We start from the raw sequence: 13,189 nt of genomic DNA on the forward strand, positions 1-13,189 counted from the left end.
GAAATTAGTAATGTATTATCAAAGTGAGAGAATAGTATATATGCTATATATGCTAACAGCAAAGATTTCTGTGACTAAGCTCATCCCTATATTTTCAGTGAGTGTTTACTGAGTCCCATAACAGAGTCATTTAGAAAACTACTATCAGGTTGGTGCAAATGTAACTGCAGTTTTTGCATTGTTGAATTTGCTGTTTGATGGTGGAATACATTCTAAATAAATGTGGCTATGTTATACATCATTTGAATGCACATTTCTAGCTTTAATTGTTTTTTTTCAAGACTTATTACTTGCTATTTATTTTATATTTACTTTAGACTAGGGAAATGATGTTAGATGAAAAGCAAATTCAAGCAATTTTCTTATTTGAGTTTAAAATGGGTCATAAAGCATGGAGACAATTCACAACATAAACAATGCATTTAGCCCAGGAACTGCTAATGAGTGTACAGTGCAGTGGTGGTTCAAGAAGTTTTGCAAAGGAGATGAGAGCTTCGAAGACAAGGAGCTCAGTGGCCGGCCATTGGAAGATGACAACGATCAATTGAGAGAATCATTGAAGCTGATCCTCTTAAATGACACAGGAAGTTGCTGAAGAACTCAGCATAGACCATTCTACAGTCGTTCAGCATTCGAAGCAAACTGTAAAGGTGAAAAGCTCAATAAGCAATTAAGTGAGTGCCTCATAAGCTGACTAAAAATAAAAAATAAAAAAAATCAATGTTCTGAAGTGTTGCTTTCTCTTATTCCACAAAACAACAACAAACCATTTCTTGATCAGATTGTGATGTGGGCTGAAATTTATATTTTGTGGTGGCACTAAATGTAAATGTCATTAATCAGATGTGCTTTTTACAGAAAGAATCCTTTATGAAATATTTGAAATATATGAAATACTTGAAAGGCATATTTGGTGGTGGTTACTGGACTCACCAAAATGATTATTTCCTCCCTGAAAATATTTACCCCAAGATTTTGGTATATAGCAACTCCTTGGTTCATAGAAGTATTTGCTTAAAGATGGTTAACTTTATGACTTTGAGGTAAGATAAAGGAATTGACTTTGCAATTTATAAGCTCTTGATAAATAATGGTAGGAGTAAGGTAGACTGAATTTTTAAAAAACCAGAATGGTAGTCACATGTTACAATATGTGTCCCCAAAATCTCTATGAGCCTACTTCAAAAGAGCTCATCATACTTTATCCAGTCTGTTAAAGTCATCAGATCCATTATGTATACTGGTAGTTGTTCGAATCAAGAGGAGACTGTCAATTTCACAAAGCATCTTAACTGCAATAAAACACACACACACACACAAGGCAGGTGAAGTCACTTGAAAAAAAAGTTCGTGGCACTTTCTCATATGAAGAGTTTCAGTGTTCATTTTAAGAATAATCCAAACCCCTGTTAAATATTTATTTACTTATCTAAATTAAATATGGTAAATCTTAACTTCGTATATTTATGAACACTGTCTCTAACTTTAAATGTTCATCCAAAAGTCAGTTTAGAATACGTATTCCCATGGAAGTGATGTTATAAGATTGCTTTCAAATTAATTCACAAAAGTCTGTTGCAATGAACACTAGGGATCATTTTAAGATATGGGAAATGTTCCAGAATTGAGCAGTGACAACAATTCCACGACTCTGTAAATTTAATAAAAATTTTGAGTTTTTCACTTAAAGTGAGCATATGTCAAGGTATATAAATCATATCTCAACAAAGCTATTTTCTTAAGGACTATTTAAACAATTAAGTACATAAATCTTGGGTTTTTTTTTATATAATAGTGACCTATACTTCCATAAATAGCAAATTCCATCACTTCATGGCAAATAGATGGGGAAATAGTGGAAACAGTGGCAGACTTTATTTTTCTGGGCTCCAAAATCACTGCAGATGGTGATTGCAGCCATGAAATTAAAAGACGCTTACTCCTTGGAAGGAAAGTTATGACCAAACTAGACAGCATATTAAAAAGCAAAGACATTACTTTGCCAACAAAGGTCCATCTAGTCAAGGCTATGGTTTTTCCAGTGGTCATGTATGGATGTGAGAGTTGGACTGTAAAGAAAGCTGAGTGCTGAAGAATTGATACTTTCGAACCATGGTATTGGAGAAGACTCTTGAGAGTCCCTTGGACTGCAAGGAGATCCAACCAGTCCGTCCTAAAGCAGATCAGTCCTGGGTGTTCAATGGAAGGACTGATGTTGAAGCTGAAACTCCAATACTTTGGCCACCTCATGCAAAGAGTTGACTATTGGAAAAGACCCTGATGCTGGGAAAGATTGAGGGCAGGAGGAGAAGGGGATGACAGAGGATGAGATGGTTGGATGGCATCACCGACTCAATAGACATAGGTTTGGGTGGACTCCGGGAATTGGTGATGGACAGGGAGGCTTGGAGTGCTGCGGTTCATGGGGTCACAAAGAGTTGGACATGACTGAGCGACTGAACTGAACACTTCCATAAAACTAATTAGTACAGTTAAATTGTCCCTAAAATCTCACATAACAAATAGTAATTGGTTTGATTTACTAAAATGAATATATTCTGAACTGTAGCCTTAACTGGAGGTAAGGTTAATTAGGAGAGTAACAATTCTATTGCAAAATGGCTTTCCTATTTCAAATAATTTAGAGTCAAATTCATTTTTCCCTGATTTTGGATTACCCACAATTTCAACTGTACTGATCACTTGTCCACAATATTTTTTAAAGGGTATTGTCTTTTAGGAAAAATAAAATAAAAGAGCTCTAAAGTGGTACCAATTGTCCATCCTTCTTATCTTGGTTACTGTCTCATCATCCCTAGGTTTCTCCAGGAAGACAGATATGGTGAGTCATGAAAGAGAAAATGTTACCGCTGCTTCTTAGACTAGAGCTTGGGGAGATGGGCCTGTGTGATTTCAGTTAGCTGGCTCTTTTCACAGAGGCAGTTGTCAAGAAATTTTATCCTCAGTTCACTGATATATCCCAAACACAGTGCCTGGTACACACTAGACCTTCCATTAAAATTCTATTGTTATCTTTTGGTCACACTGGGTCTTAAAGTATCAACTAAATAAATAAACGCAACCTCCAGTTGTCTTCAGATATCTCACAGTGACCCTTTTCTTATCAGAAACCAATTGGCCCCTTACTAAACCAGTTTCTTCCAAACCTAAATCTTAAATGGGGGGGCTCCCTTAAATGGGAGGCGTAGTCTGATAAACGAGCAAAGGGTGAGGAAAAGTAATTCTTCCTAAAATGCAGAAAGAGATTCAGGAACCCAAAACAACTGCTGGCTCATATTTGGTAACTTTTACAAGGAGAATTTGCCTCCAAGTCAAAATCAAGAGACACATGTGGCAAGTTCAAGCTGACCAAAATGGCTGGTAATTTTAAACCAAACATACTCAATGTTTAATACAAACAGTTAATATGAACATCCTGTTCTATTTTCCTAAGGGTTTTATATACATATATATATATATATGTATATAAAATAGATTATATATATATATATAATAGAGTCTGTAGAAAATGTCTTGGTACACAAGCTAAACATCAATCTCATGTTGCAAGAATAAGTAACTATAAGCAGAGCTTTATTTTTCCCTGGGAGACAACAGGGAAATTCTAAAGATGCAAATATATGAACCTTTCAAAATTTGTAAGTATTGATGGCACCAGAACTCCAGTATGTCTATTTTCAATTCAAAATTTCTGCCTTTATTTAACAAATACATATAAAGCACTGTTCTTATTTTCATCCATAATAATTTGTGGTTTTGGACTTCAAATTGAGGGAGAGATATAAAAACTTCCCTAACTTAAAGAGGAAAATGCAAGGAGATTTAAAATGATAACCAATGACTAAAAAATAAAAAAGAATGTAGGGAAAATGGTAGAACAAAAGGTGTCTACCAATACTGCTTCATGACAACCTGACATTATTAAAAAAAGAGAGAAGATAAGGAAACACAGCAAACACTCCACATTTGGTAGAAGAAAAGATATTTACATATGAGAAAGATTTTTCTTTCTTATTAAACATGCTTTTTTTAAAAAATTTTTCGCTTATAACTTACATTATCTATTTCCTCCTAGACAACCAGAATCCACTGAGCTACTCTCTCAATAGAAAGGTTCAATATGATCTTTATTCTATCTCAAATCAGGGTTAAGACATGAATTTCACAAAAATTTTAGCCTATGCCTTGTCTTCCCATTGGTATTTATGATAGCTCATCAAATTTGATCATATTACTTAAATATGTCAGACCATGGTTTTATAATTATGAATAATATATACTTTTTAAAACAATGATTCATTGTGAATAAAATAATATATATTCTGTAAGTATGAATTTCAACTCTTTTAAAATAATTTAATACAGACTTAGAAAGCCACATATTTGGGACTTCACTGGCAGTCCAATGGTTAAGAATCCATTGTCCAACACAGGGGACATGGATTAGATTGTTCACCAGAGGACTAAGAGCCCACATGCCCCGGGGCAAGTAAGCCGATGCACCGCAAATAAAGAGAAGCCCATGCACTGCAATGAAGAATCTGTGTGCCGCAACGAAGATCTAGCACAGCCAAATTTTTTTTTTTTAATTTTAAATTTTTTTTAAAAAAAAAGGCGTCTTCCAAAAGGATGGCACCAACTGACAGAAAAAAAAAAAAAAAAAAGCTACAAGTTGTTTCTCTTACCATTCAGTAAACAAGACAACCAGATCCTCTTGATTGGCATAATGTTCCATGACTTCTTTCATCAATCTCACTTTTTGGCCTCCTCCGATAGTATTAATTCCATCACCACCTCTCCACTCTTCTCCTTGACCAAGGACCTGTAAATGAAATCAACATTTTGTCCCCAGGCAAAACTCAGGTTATGAAGTGTCATAAACACTGGAAGTCACCAGCAGCTTGTACAATATAACATAGCACCACTCTTTAAATGCTACACTCATGATGCTAGACAGAAAAAAACTTGATGCCTAGGTCAGGTCATAATTCTTTAATGTTATCCACCCCATAAAATGCCATTCTCAATGTTAACATTTCAAAAGTAGACACTAATCCAAGGAAGTTGGGGATTGATGAGGGAAGCCACAGAAAGTATTTCTCATATCTTATTTCTCTTTATTCAGACTGAAATGAAAAGGAAAGAAAAATGAAGAAACTTTCCAGATCACTTTTCAATCTGGCAAGAAATCTGTCTGATCAACAAGGGGGAGCCCTGGAAGCTCAGTGAATCCTGGATGGGGCCCTTGAGCTATTTCCCTGCTGACACCAAATTGGTTATCCCAGGAAACACAGAGGGCATCAGGTCAAATGCCATCATCCTTACCTTAAGAATCTTAAGCTCATGTTTCCCTCAAAAGTTTAATTATTTATCAGTGCAAGAAATCACCTAAGCACAATTACTCAGAGCTAAACCTGAGTCATCCTGGGTTCTGTTTGCCCAGCCTCAGCAGCTGCCTCCTGAACTGTGTGCCTGCTGACGCCCCAGGTTGTGGAGAAGCAGGAAACAAGCCTATGAGCCCCTCTGCCACAGACACACCTTGGACCTTTGCTTCATCAAAACAAACTCTGAAGTTCCTGAAACAAGGATCTGCTAACACAGTGGTCCCCAACCATATTGGCACCTGAGGCCAATTTCATGGAAAACAATTGTCCCATGGACCGGGGTTGGGGATCGTTTTTATATTGTGATATATAATACAATGTATAGTCTGTATTTACAGCCACTCCCCTCACTAGCATCATTTTCATAGCTCCACCTCAGATCATCAGGCTTTAGATTCTCATAAGAGCATGCAACCGAGATCCTTCACATGTGCAGTTCAGAGTTCATGCTCTCCTATAAGAATCTAATGCCTCTGCTGATGACAGGAGGTGGTGCTCAGGTCATAACATAACATGAGCAATGAATGGCTGAAAATATAGATGAAGTTTCACTGGCTCACCCGCGCTCACCTCCTGCTATGCAGACAGGTTCCTAACAGGCCATAGACTGGTACCAGCCTGTGGCCTGGGGGTTGGGGACCGCTGTACTAAAAGATTTGTGAATTCAGAGGGAATGAAATTAAGAATGCAAAAGAGAAATATAAAATTAATTTAGAAAATAAATATTATTAATTCTAAATTTACTTACCATTGAGCCAAATACAAGCCTGGCTGGTAGAGCTTGTGGGACTCCCAGCCTCAGATCCCTACCAGCACTTCCTCACTACTTATATTGAAGGGAGAAAGAAACACTAGTGTGGGAATTTGGATTTATATTGGAGCTAGTCTATTAGAACATTAGTTCTTGACCTAAAAAGTGGCTTCTGCTGGCCCTGACATTTGTTATACTTCTGTTCCACAACCTTTTGGACTTCTCCAATACTACAGTGATACTGGGCCTAAATATCTGAGCACCCGGTCTTATGTAGTGCTGCGTTGATTCAGCTCTAGTCTCTTATTTTCTTTCCACTCCATCAGTGTGACAGACTTTAGTATGCATCAGAATCACATAGAGGCTTTGTTAAAACAGATTGCTGGGCCCAACTCCCGGTCTATGATTCAGAAGGTGGAGAGAAGCCTAAGAAGCCTCATTCCTGTTTCCCAGCTGATGCTGATGTTGGTGGTCTGAGGTCCATACTTCAGGACCACATAATGGAAAGACAGCAGAAGGATCAAAAGTTCCAGAGTCAGAGAAAGGGTGCTGGGGTCCAAGATTTGACCCCCTAAAGTTACATGCCCTGGGGCAAATTTCCTCGCTCATAAGCAAAGTAATACTTACCTTACATGGTTTATATAATGAATCAACAGCATGCCATGTATAAAGGTCCTAACAGTGTCTCACACATAAGAAATGTACCACACTCTCCCCATTCTGAACCCTTATGATGTCCTTCATTGGATTTCAGAATTATCTTACCATAATTTTTCTCCATTACCATGTAGGAAATACTACAGTATTTCCTCTGTATCCTAACAAACTTCTCTAATGTATTTCTCCTTTATCCTATATTAAACACCTAGATCTCTTTCTTTAGCAAAGTTAGATTCTTTTAACAGTTGTTCTACATTAACATATGTACTTAGTCTTCTAGCAGTTATGTAGCAAATATTATCTTTTTTGCACATTATATTCTAGAACAGCTCACTTTTTCCCTAAGCAAAAAGCAGTCTCTCTCTCGTTTTTTTTTTAAGTTTTATTGTTTTGTTGTGTAAATGTATTAAATTCATTTGTTTCTTTTCCTACCTTGGGATATCTCCCTCTTCTCCTCTATATGTGGAAAAGACTTAGCTGATAGAGCCTTATTTCTATTAAAAAATAAATAACTTTAAAAAAAAAAACAAAGCAGGTCTTTCATAGCTCAGTTTACTAGTCCTACCAAATTTCCCAAGTTTCTTCTGACCATTTATCAATAAGATATTCTCCTAGAGATAAGTCATACAGCCCTTTTATAATGTTACTAAATTCCTCTAAAACAAACAAAAAACAAGAAAAGCACCTCCCAATAAGGGAACAAAAAAAGTATCTGCTTCACAGTAATGTTTCCAATTCTCCTAAATGAATAAATATACCAAGGTAGACAAACCCACTACAAAAAAAAAAAATTCAAATTGAAAAAATTACTATAAAATCTTAATTATACCCATATAAGACTCCGCAAAACAAATATATATGTGTGTGTGTGTATATCCTTCTAAATATCCTTCTGTTGTTTTATAGAACATGTTTATACAAAGCATTAGTGAATACTAGGAAATTATTGTCTGAGTGGCATAGTATTTACAAGGCCGAAACCTATCTGAAACAATCAAGTAAGTGTAAACTAACAACAATTTTGTAATCAAATTTCATCTCCCTCCTGTGGATTATAGATCATGTTGCTGTTGTTATTGTTTTCATTATGAAAAACATACTTCAGGCACACAGTCTAAAATCTCCATGAATTAAAAGATATACCATACCTTCACAGTATAATTGAAGTATTTGGCTGATTGCATAAATCGATGGAATCCATCACTTTCTTTTGTTGCTACAGTTATGACCAATAATTTATCTGCAAAGACAGAGGGAATAACATAAGACAGTTTACTAAGAGTCTAACTACTCACACTTTACAGAGATCACTATAGTGATTAGAGACCCCATTAAACCCATGGGAATGTTCTGGTTTGTTAGTCTACATGAGCCTAAACAAAGAGCTGTTGAAAAACTAGGCAATTAAAATTGGTTCTATTACTACCAAATGACAGACTGTCAAATAATGAATTATTTTAATGGTAAGAAAGTATATTAATATTTACGATAAAGCATGCCCTCAATGGAGGATTTCAGCACTAACAGAAACACTTCCATAAAATTGCACAAGGTTTTATCTGTAAAGACAAACTCTCCTACATATTATCTAATCAACCAGCTTTATTGCCACCTATAAATCATCACTGATGAATACACACATCAATTAGGTTCAGAGGACATTACATTCCTCAAAGCACACATACAAAACAAAAAGATCTGATCATGAGATCAATCCTAACTTTTTCAAATAAATTATGACAAATTGGGAAAAAATACTTAGAAACAGAATCTTAATATTTTTCCTATCAAAGAATGTTTGTAAATGTGAAGTCTATAAAATCCACATTTATATCACCTTCAGTGTTTTGTTTTTTCTTTAAAGAATAAAAGGAAAAAAATAAATAAAGAAAGAATAAAAGGAACCGAAATCAACACTGCCCTAGTAAATACACAGCTTTGAGTCATCATTTTATAATGGATTATTATTTTCAGTCTAACAAAACACCTCTTCTTAATAGAAGAAAATATATTTAAGGAGTCATCTCAAATTACCTATAGAAGCTATTAAGGAAAAATGCTTATAAGGAAAAGATATGTTGGACAAATGCAAAAAAGAAACAAATACATCAGAAAACCCCAAAGGTGCTAGAGCATTTTCTTTTTTAAACCTTAGGGTATCGGAGGACCAGTGGACTAAGAAAGCAAAATTAACTATGAAAACAAAATGTCTTTTCAACATTCTAAGCACTGAGTTATGTCATTTGACTCTCAATTACTGTTATCAATAAGAAAAAATTTACAGTGTTAAGTATCTCCTAAACAATAGACAACCACTGAAAATGAAATACATAGCATTAATGTATTATAACAATTAAAAACTATTTCATATGATCCCAGGTAATCATCAAATTTTGAAAATAAACAAAATATAAATAAGTGTAACACACTTATTGAAATCAGTTCAAGCAAGTCAATCAACAAAAAGGAAAACATTACCATGAAGATAAATACTAACACTCATATATTTTTCTAGAAATGTGTATTTCTCACATAACTTTCACCATTATGAGAAACAGATATTCAAGCAAAAATAAGTCATTTTCAATAAAGCTGTCAGCACTTTTCCAATAAATTATTCTTTTTTAAAAAACAAAATTTCATTTGTAAAGTTTCAAACAGGGCTTAATCAATTAAGAAAACTTGACACATTAGCATTCACAATAAATTCTGAATAAAAGAATACTAGATTCTATTTCATAAGAGTAAAGGAAATACTTTTTAAGTACTCTTTGCTATCATAAAATGACTGTATTTAAAGACAGCTTTATTAGCTTTTTCTACATAAATCATAGAGTATTAGCTATAAGTTTACAGATTTTGCCTAGACGGATCTTTATACTTATAATTTTCAGCAAAAAATTAACAGCAAGGATTTCACCATCCTTAATAGGAAAGTAATGTTGGCCAGACCCTCAGGCAGACAGAAATATTACCTAATCTAATGACTCAGAAGGCAAAACTAAAAATACCTAGCCTGACTGTGTCTGGTAATCCTATGCAAATAAAGACTCCTGTTGTTTCAGTGTTACTGCTAATTACAAAAAAGCAAAACCAAGTTAATAAGTAATTTCATCAAAGAAAGGTCTCTTCAATAACATTACATACAAATGTTTGTTTCTTCTTACCTGCTATTAGTATTATAGCTGTGAGAAAGATAAATTTTACTAAACTAGGGGAAGTAAAAGAAGAAAGTGCTGACGTGTACCATTCACAAGTTCTTGCCAGCCAGTAGTTCAACAGTTCAACTTGCCCATTGTCTTATGACGTATTATTGTTAAAAACTTTAAGCTACATTTAACACATAATTCAGATTCCAGGAAAATTCATACCATAAGTTTACCAGAAGTATTAGGACAGAAGACCACTGATCTCCAAAATCAATGTCAAAAGAGAAAAAGAGGAAAGGGAAACTAACATACCATATCCCACCAGAATTAAGAGACCAGGCAACCAAACATACATCACTGCCTTTATTAGGGCCCTGACATGGAAAGTCGACTGCCAATAAGGTATCTGTGAGAAAATTAGGGAAATTTGAACACCAACTTATATTTGTAAATATTAAGAAACTATTGCTCATTTTAGCATGCTAATAATGGTACTGATATTTTTTAAAGGGTCCTGATAATTTAGAGACAAATATTCAAGTATTTATCCAATGAAAGGATATAGTGTTTGTGACCTGTTTTAAAATTCTTAGGGGTAGATAGGAGGCAATGGAGGAGGAAGATAAAAAATTAGACAAGATTGCCCACATATGATGATGCTTAAAACTGAATTCCATTTACGTATGTTTGGAAATTCCTACAATTAAAAAGCATAATCCATAATATTCCAATCTGAAAAATATTCAGTGTAAAACTTGTTTTAACAGTCTGAAAAGGAAAAATGGAATAGACAGAAAAAAATTTTCTAAACAAAGAATATTATAATTTAAACAACTATAGTTAGTACCTCACCCAATCCACCCACAACAACCAAAAGGATCAAGTGAGATGTTGAGAAAATGGGCTTGAAAAATGGGCACCCATCAACCACTAACAAAACCAGTCTAAGAATGTGGTAAAGAAAATATAAGTCCAACTCTGGCCAAATATAACCTCTAAAGCCACGGCCTGACTCTTGTCAGAAAGTGGATTAACGCAGTTACCACAAGCAAGAAACATGTAAGGCATCAATAGGGTGTGGTTGATGTGAACCGTTTATCAAATGAAAATCATATCAGAGCCAAAAAAAAAAAAAAAATCCTTCTATAATCATATATACAAAGTCCACCAAAATACCTAGCACTATAGTAAGGTTTAATAAATATTTTAGTGCCTTAATACTTAGCTCTCTAGAAAAATTTAGATGAATAACACAACTTCTCCAAAAATCAAGACAATTTATTTAGAAAGGCAAAAACAAACAAACAAACTCCACACTATGTTCTCTCTTAATAAATTTACAGCTCAGAGAAAAACACATTGTTAGAGTCATGTTTTTTCTCTAGATGTTGATTTAATAACAGAATTTATCAATTTTTAGTGTTGACCTAAATTTTCTTTCCAAAAACAAATCGTAGCTTTAAAATAGAAAGTTTTTGGCTGATATGTCCTGTCTCCAAATGATTCTCTGATCAGCCCATAAATCCAGATGAAATTCATTGTCTTAATGACAGGCAGCACATTCAGTAACTCAGCACCAGCCCAGCTACCTTTGATCTTACTCAGAGGGATAAATCTCCTATCTTGCCAAGAAACTTGCTCTACATTCAGTCTTAATTTTAAATTTGCAAAAATAAAAAAAAAAAAAATTCTACCCGAGAAGGAGCTCTGAGTACATTGCCCTTACTCTGCTATAACTCATTTTATGAAAGAAGTATCTTTCATCTTTAAAACTCAGTGGTGCTCAACTTCCTATTCAAGGAACACATTTTCTAGGAATGGTTACCATAACAGCCAGCAAACTTTCACTGTAAAAGTCCAAATAGTAAATATTTTAGGCTTTGTAGTCTATATGTAATCCCTGTCACGATTCTCTTTTTTTCTTTCTTCTTTAAAACATTTCTAAAATTAAAAAAAAAATTTTTCTAGGTTTTCTGGCTGGCTGCATAAAAACAGTTATGGGCCGGATTTGGCCTAAACATTATAGTTTGCCACTGTGGTTGGCCATATGGATCTGACAACAAACTATATGGGTTCCAGTCTCAGACCTACCACTTATTACTTGTTTGAAATGGGTCAGTTACTTAAACTCTGTGTCTCATGTTTCTCACTTATAATATAAATGTAATAATAGCACCTGATAGGCTTGCTGTGATGGTTAATGAGTTAATGTATATAAAGTGTATGATACTACATATGTGTTAGACAGTGTCTTACTTTTTCTCCTCAAAAGATAAATGTGTAAGGGAGGTTGTAGTGGAAATGCAAATCTCAGTAAGTTATATAACTCAATCTCCACCTCTATCAGTTATTTATTCAAGAGCTGAATCTCTTTTTTTTTTTATTATTATTTTTTTTTTCCAGTGGGTTTTGTCATACATTGATATGAATCAGCCATGGATTTACATGTATTCCCAATCCCGATCCCCCCTCCCACCTCCCTCTCCACCCGATTCCTCTGGGTCTTCCCAGTGCACCAGGCCGGAGCACTTGTCTCATGCATCCCACCTGGGCTGGTGATCTGTTTCACTATAGATAGTATACATGCTGTTCTTTTGAAATATCCCACCCTCACATTCTCCCACAAAGTTCAAAAGTCTGTTCTGTATTTCTGTGTCTCTTTTTCTGTTTTGCATATAGGGTTATCGTTATCACCTTTCTAAATTCCATATATATGTGTTAGTATGCTGTAATGTTCTTTATCTTTCTGGCTTACTTCACTCTGTATAATGGGCTCCAGCTTCATCCATCTCATTAGGACTGGTTCAAATGAATTCTTTTTAATGGCTGAGTAATATTCCATGGTGTAGGCAAAACACTCTCCGACATAAATCACAGCAAGATCTTCTATGACCCACCTCCCAGAATATTGGAAATAAAAGCAAAACTAAACAAATGGGACCTAATGAAACTTAAAAGCTTTTGCACTACAAAGGAAACTATAAGTAAGGTGAAAAGACAGCCCTCATATTGGGAGAAAATAATAGCAAATGAAGAAACAGACAAAGGATTAATCTCAAAAATATACAAGCAACTCCTGCAGCTCAATTCCAGAAAAATAAATGACCCAATCAAAAAATGGGCCAAAGAACTAAACAGACATTTCTCCAAAGAAGACATACAGATGGCTAACAAACACATGAAAAGATGCTCAACATCACTCATTATTAGAGAAATGCAAATCA

The 13,189-nt window shown here is 34.7% G+C and overlaps 1 protein-coding gene across 2 annotated transcripts in view; it reads right to left on the bottom strand.

Moving 5' to 3' along the window:
• PLOD2 (procollagen-lysine,2-oxoglutarate 5-dioxygenase 2) overlaps window positions 1–13,189 on the bottom strand; it is a 124,752-nt gene that overhangs the window by 60,919 nt on the left and 50,644 nt on the right. For both annotated transcript variants that reach the window (XM_043875219.1, XM_043875218.1), the window contains exons 2-3: window positions 7,965–8,056; window positions 4,707–4,843 (exon numbers count right to left, since the gene is read on the bottom strand). In XM_043875219.1, coding sequence (XP_043731154.1) covers window positions 4,707–4,843; window positions 7,965–8,056 — 229 coding nt within the window. The remainder of the gene's footprint in view (window positions 1–4,706; window positions 4,844–7,964; window positions 8,057–13,189) is intronic.

The sequence above is a fragment of the Cervus elaphus genome, chromosome 19 (assembly GCF_910594005.1).
Source record: "Cervus elaphus chromosome 19, mCerEla1.1, whole genome shotgun sequence".
NCBI classification, from domain to species: domain Eukaryota; kingdom Metazoa; phylum Chordata; class Mammalia; order Artiodactyla; family Cervidae; genus Cervus; species Cervus elaphus.